The sequence below is a fragment of the Gossypium hirsutum genome, chromosome D11 (genome assembly GCF_007990345.1).
Source record: "Gossypium hirsutum isolate 1008001.06 chromosome D11, Gossypium_hirsutum_v2.1, whole genome shotgun sequence".
In the NCBI taxonomy this organism is placed as follows: domain Eukaryota; kingdom Viridiplantae; phylum Streptophyta; class Magnoliopsida; order Malvales; family Malvaceae; genus Gossypium; species Gossypium hirsutum.
In genome coordinates, this window is record NC_053447.1 from 32,087,633 (window position 1) to 32,095,647 (window position 8,015).

Sequence of the window (8,015 nt, forward strand, 5' to 3'; positions counted from 1 at the left end):
ACATCAACAATCTTCTAAGCATTTTCCACACTACTTCTTCATTGGGATAGGTCTTCCCATAAGATATGAGCTCATTGATGATGATGGTGAATTTATCAGACATACCGTTGATGTCCCCTTCAGGCTTCATCATGAACGTATCATAATTAAGGGTAAGAGTTCTCACCTTTGATTTCTTGACTTGGTTTGTACCTTATGAGTGACCTCCAATTTGTCCTAAATTTCCTTGGCATTGGAACATAATGATACCCTATTATATTCTTCCGGACCAAGTGCACAAAAGAGAGAGTACATGGCCTTGACGTTGAGTTGTATGTTTTTCCTATTTTCCCCGTTTCATTCCTTCTTACTCTTTGGAACTAAGAGCTCTCCTTCATGCTTGAGAGGTATGGATGGACCATCCATGATGATGTCCCATACAGCGAGATCATTGGCTTGAACGAACATCATTCTGGTCTTCAAATAAGAATAATTAGTACCATTGAAGTAAGGAGGTTTAGAAATGGATCAAGACTCACTAAGAAAAATGGAGCCGAAAGTGGACGTCATCTTATGTGGTTTGAATAGGTGAAAGTTGAGCTACCTCAAGGATCTTCTCTTGGTTATTAGATTGTCTTTTAGAGACTAGCTCTGGTATCAATTGTTAGCTAAATTGATCAAATCGAAAATTCAAGAGGGGGTGAATTGGCTTTTAAAAAAATTTTATGGATGCTAGAGAGAAAGGATATAAAATGAACACAAGAATATAGAGTGGTTCGGCCCCAATTGCCTACTCCACTACCTTAGCTTTCCACAACTAAATATTTTCTCAATTGCCTACTCCACTACCTTAGCTTTCCACAACTAGATATTTTCCCAAATTCACTAATTTGTTCAACCTTTGAAGATAAGGTTTAAACTTACAACTCCTTTAACATTTCTACCCAAATCTTAAGACACAACTCCTCTTAAAGAGATATAAAGAAGCAAACAAAGAAATAATCCTTACAAGATTGATGTGTTTGCAAATTAAACTCAATTACAATGAAAAACACTTGAGCAAAAGAATGCAAATAAGGCTCACAAGTGTTTGAAAGAAGAGTATGTAAATATATGGCACAAAGGTTATTTTGATTGATATTTAAGCTTGAATATTCTTTCTTCTTGTTGTAGGACCTGTAGAAGCTGATATGTATACCCTCTAATTCATTTCCAACCGTTGTGGTTGTTGAGAAAATAAATAGAGTCGTTGGGATGAAAATACCAGATCATTAAATTCACCTGCAATAAAAAGTATCAATACTTTTTGTACAAGTATATATACCAGTAGCATTTAATGTCTGATTCAGTTACCGTTAAAGTTAGTTGCCAGCGATACCAAAAGATGATTTATCGATACACGGTAAAAGGTATTGATATATTTTGATAGGTACCAATACTTTTTTTATCAATTTTGAAAGATCATGAAAAACATAATGCAAAATTAGTATCGATATAAATTTTTGGTATCAATAAAATTCAATAGGTATCGATATAACTTTCAAGGTATCGATACTTATTGTTTGTATTCAGTTTTTTATTCAAAACAGAGAGCATATTTGATATCAATAAAATTGTACAAGTACCGATTCATTTTGGGAAGCATCAATACTTCTTATAGGGAGCAGTTTTAAAACTGATTTGAAATTGCTTTAATTAAGTTGAAGAGTTTAAATTTATTTTTAGAACTTTGTCAGAATATTCTAAGTGTTTAAAGCATTTTTTAAGATGTTTGGAAGTTTTGAAATATTATTCATACTTGAATTCTTTGTTCAAAAACAAATTTTTTATGTAAAGATGTTTTCGTTTGTTATATCAAAATAACTTATCAAATAAAGCTAGTTCAACAGTTACTAAATAAGTTTATAATTAATAGACAAAAAGTTGGAACTTAATTATAAATTATTTGAACCCTAATTATATATGTCCAATTAGTCCCTCAGATAGCTCGTTGAAACCATAAATGAATTGCATGTAGAACCAAATTGATAGAAATTAATAGAAATGAATGAAAATGTTGAAGTAAGAGAAATTGATTGCATTCACAAAAGAATGTATTCTCGTTAAGTACAGAAATGACTTGAGAATTAATTTCCTTATAGATTCTTTTACGGTTAAGTTGTTATGACTTTAACAGAATTATAATTGGGTTAAAAAATTATTTAATTGAGAAATTAAATAATATTTATTTTGGAAAATTAAAATTTATCTTTATATTTGTAAAATATTGAATATATGTATATACAAAATTAAGGGGGTTGGAGGGGTGGTATATGTGGTACTTCTCCCAGCTTGGCAGCGAGGGTGAATGGGAGTGCAAGAATTCCTAGCATAGGCTGTTGGCTAATATTTCATGGCAAAAAGCGTAGCCGCGCTACCTTTTGAAGCAAAGAATTTCATTCTCACGCAATCCACTCATCAACAATGTTCCATCTTTTTCATAAGAACAGATGAATGTTCCATCTCTGCTTTGATAGCTCAAGGGCTATAGCGATGCGTACGATTCTCACAATGAAAATGCATGCAATTCCCTTCCCAGAACATGTCTCATTAAACATGCCATTTATTCCACAATCAATATGTCTGATATATATATAGTTTTAATTTATAAAAAAAATAGCAGTCGTGCAAACAAATTGATAAAAAGAAATTACAAATGGAAGGAACAGAATAAAGTTGTTATATAATGAATGAAGAAAAGATGGAGAAGAATATATACTTTTTCATTATTTGACCATACTCTCTACTTTTGTTTTCCCTTTTAAACTTTTTAAAGGGAGTTCTTGTAAATCATTCAATAAGGTATTTATATTTTAAAAATATGTAATATTTTTTATGAATAATCAGCAAATATAACACTATGATCCTTCAACAATCTCTTCCCTTCTGATGAGCACATCTAGCACTATGATACAAGTTACTTAACAAAAATGATTGTTTAATTAAAAAATTATTTTTATATGAAAACAATTCACCCCCAATAACCTATTTTTGTGTAATATTTAAACACAAGTGCTTTAATATATATACTTTCTTGACCACTTCAATAGAGATTGCTTCCTCCTCCGTAACCCATTTGAATTTGGTGGCTATAGGTCACCAATTTTGAGTTATCAACACGTAAAGCTATGCTGGATTTACATATATGCTACTATTTATATAATCCAATATAAATCTTTAATTTAAAATCAAATTTGATGTTATTTTATTAAATGAAGGTTAGTTTTTATCTAAAATCTAATTCAAAATTTTTATTACTTCAATTTGGATCAAGTCGATTACGTGTGCAACCCAGGAAGAGCTATGACAGTCACATAGTCCATTTTATTTAACTTGTCTACCCTCATCTACCATAGGTTTAATGACAATGAAAGTATCACAATCAACATTTCTTTTTAAAACAAACGTGTCGCATTAAATTAATTTACTAGTTGAAGGGCCAAACTGTACAGAATCCCTTTATTGGTAGCTAATATTATTGTATTACAACTAAATACTTCACTTCATCTTGGTTTTCTTTGGCTAAATAAGTAATTTTCCTTCCCGGATGTATCTGTTTAATTTTCATGCTATTTCATTTAATTGATAAGGCTATAAAAGTTTTATTAGACGTCAAATTGTATTCGTCGCTTTGGCCGAGTGGTTAAGGCGTGTGCCTGCTAAGTACATGGGGTTTCCCCGCGAGAGTTCGAATCTCTTAGGCGACGTTTAAAGTTTTGTCGAATTCCAGTGTTGCCAAACTTTTAGCACCCTAAGGCAAGATGACATGATCCCACAACTTGGTCATGCCTGACCGGCTTGCCCCATCTCCGTCAACGTTTAATTACATATGTACACGTGGATGGCCTTTATACCATCGGAAAAGCCCCCATAATTAATCAACTTTACCAGTTCCAACTTTGAAATGGGAATGCAATGACCCCACTCAGTCAAGGGTGGTTATAGCACATTCATTTGGAGCCTTCCACTAGAAGTAATTCTTTTAAAAACTTAATTTAACTCCAGCTGACTCCTCCTTCAAACAAACAAAAGTGTTATTTTTTATATTCAGTTGAGTGTTTAATTTATAAAAGTGTTTGATCAATCTTTAAAAATGACAAAGGATATATAAGTTTGAGTGAGCTAAAATGTATTTTTTTTATTTATGAATACTTTTAATTATTGTGTTAAAAAAATAAATATAATCAAAACTTATAATAAAATTATTAAAAAATTTATTAGATATAATTTTATGCACTGTGAATAAATTAAATAATCACATATTATTAAAAATTTTAATTTAAGTTGATTGACTTTAAATTATATAATTAATTTAAAGAGCAGAGGGTGACCGCTAATCACTTGTGAAAAGTCAGCCTTCAAAAAGTCAGGCACGTCGAAGGACAACCATCAAATAGAGATGGCCTATGCCTCTGATTGGCAATTACTCATCCTCTTATCACAGCTCGACACGTCAAAACGTCTAATGACTTTGTCCCTCCGTTATAATATTAGTTCCTTAAGGCTGTTTTTTAAAAAAAAAAAAAAAACAGATACGTCTCCTTTGTAACGCAAATTGCGGGGCAAAAGCCAGGAATTAGGATGGAGTTAAAAATTGGTTATATTAACGTAGTTTTACCGTTTTAGTTGAATATTTAACTTCAAAAGGGATTAAATTGAAATATTTAGCTGCCAATAAATATCGCTTTTGTGGGTATAAGTTGACAATTAATTGGTAACTAAAAACCTAACAGTCGATGTTTAAACGACTTTTTGAACTAAAAATTTGCTTTATTAATTAGTTGTTAAGCAGTTAATTTTATTTGATAGTTTTCAAAATAATCAGTTAAAAGAATGAATCAAATTACTAGTTAGGAGTGAAACAACCATAGAAAATTGAAGAGAATTTCCTAAAACTACCAGACACCCCTTAAGTGGTCAAAGACCATGCATGAACGTATTTGCAGATGAAATTAATAAGAAACCAAATAAAGCCAAAAGTCATATAAGGAAGAAAAAAACGTGAGACCGCCCAATCCACTTCACTCTACTCAAATTTCCAACTAATATTTTAAATTGAAATAATTATTTTAAATATAATTAAAATATTTCAAAAGTTATTGTTTTTTCATTTATTTTGTGGGTATGATATTTCAAATATTTCATATGTGAAATATTTCAATTAATTATTTTAAATATCATTATATTTATATATGAAATATTTTAAATACACATATAAAAATATATAATACAAAAATTTACTACATTCATGATATAGATTGAAAAATAAATATTTCACATATAAAAATTATATTTACTAAAAATAATAATATTTTATAATATTATTTAATTTTATAAATAAAAAAAGTTATTAATCAAAAAGATGAATTCAAAATAAAAGTTTTTAAAACAATATATTTAAAATATTGATAAAAAATAAAGAAAAAAACTTAAAACAACGTGAAATGAAAAATAAACATGTATGTAAAAGAAGAATCAAATTTGGGACTCGAAAGATAAAACTACTAACATTTAACAATCTGTGTCCAATTTCACACTCTCTCTTCAAAAATAATATATTTTCTTAAATTTTAAAAAAATCTGACTTATCTAACTAATTAATTTTCAGCATATGTGTGGTATTTAGCATTCTAGGGTTAACCCTTAACTACATATAAAATATATATAACCTAAATCATTTTGAAATTGCCGACTTGCTTCCACCTCCACCTGATAGACCTGTGGCGGGCTCCAGCCTATGTTGGAGGGATATTTTTGACTTTGATGAAACCCACAAAAAAAGAAAGAGACCAGAGGCAAAAAAACGCGTATACAATAAGAGACGGCCCAAGAAGTGTCCCTCCAAGTTTCCCGCAGCACCCGTATTTCCCATGTGTCTTAGCCGAAACACGTGACCACCGCCGTCGCAGCTATAAATACGTTCCCCTGCCCACAAAGCAAATCACCCCATTCATTGGCTGATTTTTCTTGGTTGGCATATGTCTCAAAGGCCTAACGTTCCCCACTATTCTTCAATAGCTTTTGGTCTCCATTCTCATCTCCTGGTTTCCAGTGAGATGAACCCTAATTCCAACTGGTCTTAATAGTTTCATCTCTTTCTTTTTCTTCTATTGATTTTTTGTTTTAATTCCTTTTATTGCCTTTCTGAAAAAAAGTAATTGCCTTGTTGATTTGCAAGCAAATTTTGGTAAAGTTCTTAAATATTTGAGTTTAGATCTTCTTTGAGAGTGCCGCTATGGGAGTGAAGGGTTTTGTTGAAGGAGGCATAGCCTCAATCGTGGCCGGGTGTTCGACCCACCCGCTTGATTTGATCAAAGTCCGAATGCAGCTCCAGGGTGAAAGCCATGTTCCCAATCCGGCTGTTCAAGCACTCCGCCCTGCTTTAGCCTTTCAGACAACCACTACTACCACCTCCTCTGCTATCCACATGCCTCCTCCGCCGGCGCGTGTTGGACCTGTGGCCACCGGGATCAAGATCTTCCGGACCGAAGGCGTCGCTGCTCTTTTTTCTGGCGTCTCTGCTACCGTCCTCCGCCAGACCCTCTATTCCACCACCCGCATGGGACTCTACGACATCCTAAAACAGAAGTGGACTGATAAAGAGACCAAAACAATGCCTCTCTCGCGGAAAATCACCGCCGGGCTAATCGCCGGGGGGATCGGCGCTGCCGTTGGGAACCCAGCCGACGTGGCGATGGTGCGAATGCAAGCTGACGGACGCCTCCCCGTATCTCAACGTCGTAACTATACCAGCGTTGTCGACGCCATCACTCGCATGACCAAACAAGAAGGCGTCACCTCCTTGTGGCGCGGCTCATCGCTGACGGTGAATCGTGCGATGTTGGTGACGGCATCGCAGCTTGCCTCCTACGATCAGATCAAAGAGATGATTTTGGAAAACGGGCTGATGAAAGATGGGCTGGGGACACACGTGGCAGCGAGCTTTTCAGCCGGGTTTGTTGCGGCAGTGGCGTCGAATCCCGTTGATGTGATAAAAACAAGGGTGATGAACATGAAGGTGGAGGCAGGGCAAAAGCCGCCGTACGCCGGCGCTTTGGATTGTGCTATCAAGACGGTGAAGGCGGAAGGGCCGATGGCTTTGTATAAAGGGTTTATACCCACAATCTCGAGACAGGGACCATTTACGGTGGTGCTGTTTGTGACGCTGGAACAGGTCCGGAAGTTGCTTAAGGACTTTTAAGGCATTGATAACAAAGACGATGACGAAAATGAATGTTTAAGTTACTTAATTGTTTTCCAGTTTTATGTTGTTCTACATGTTAAACGCGATGTGTGATTCTTGTTCTAATAATGATATCAATAGATGAGATATTTGCTCTAAACTTACTGTAAGTAAATTAGTCGCTGCAAATCCACCTCAATTTTGATTTGGGTTCATGATAGGGGTAATAATGCTATTGCTGTCCAACTCATTAATCACTATTGCCTTTTCAGCAAACAAACATAAACGTCTTTATCAAAATTGAGGTGGATTTGCATCTTCTTCTGGGGTGCATGAGATATTTGGATGGTTGATTCCGATATTAGTTCCTGTATTTTCTAATTTTTAAAATTTCAGTTCTCACTCAAGGATAAATGGATGTTTTGGTTTGTCAAATCTTACATATTACATTTCAAAATAAGATTACGGTGTTTAGATTCTCAGCATTTCAGCCATTCTGTAATCTCACATTCTTGACCGGTGTCAAAATATCATAATATAGGATTATTTTGAATTAAACTTGGAGATAAAAGTCTTCTTTCGTTTCTCGACGATGAAGTAAGACCAAGCCTATGATCTTATTATCCTAGGTCGGAACAAGTTGATAGGATTCCTTTTTACACCCCTGAGTCCCTCCCATGTGGTGACATGGAGTTTTAAAAAGGAAAGAGAGGGATGGGGTTTCTCTCGCTTTTGGCATAACGGACCCCCAATGGGAGGTCCGCACGACGAGACTGTTAGCCCTAATAATTGCGTCATTGTGCCTGAACTGTAA

The 8,015-nt window shown here is 34.2% G+C and overlaps 1 protein-coding gene and 1 non-coding gene across 2 annotated transcripts; both read left to right on the plus strand.

The window, feature by feature from the left end:
• The first annotated feature begins 3,643 nt into the window (after nucleotides 1-3,643).
• On the plus strand, nucleotides 3,644-3,725 carry TRNAS-GCU (transfer RNA serine (anticodon GCU)). The gene has a single exon. It is a non-coding gene; the product is annotated as a tRNA-Ser (tRNA).
• A 1,783-nt stretch (nucleotides 3,726-5,508) lies between these two features.
• Nucleotides 5,509-7,361, plus strand: LOC107913399 (mitochondrial uncoupling protein 5). The gene has a single exon (XM_016841967.2). The coding sequence runs from the start codon at nucleotides 6,254-6,256 to the stop codon at nucleotides 7,217-7,219; it is 966 nt and encodes a 321-aa protein (XP_016697456.2). The 5' UTR covers nucleotides 5,509-6,253; the 3' UTR covers nucleotides 7,220-7,361.
• The last annotated feature ends 654 nt before the right edge of the window (nucleotides 7,362-8,015 follow it).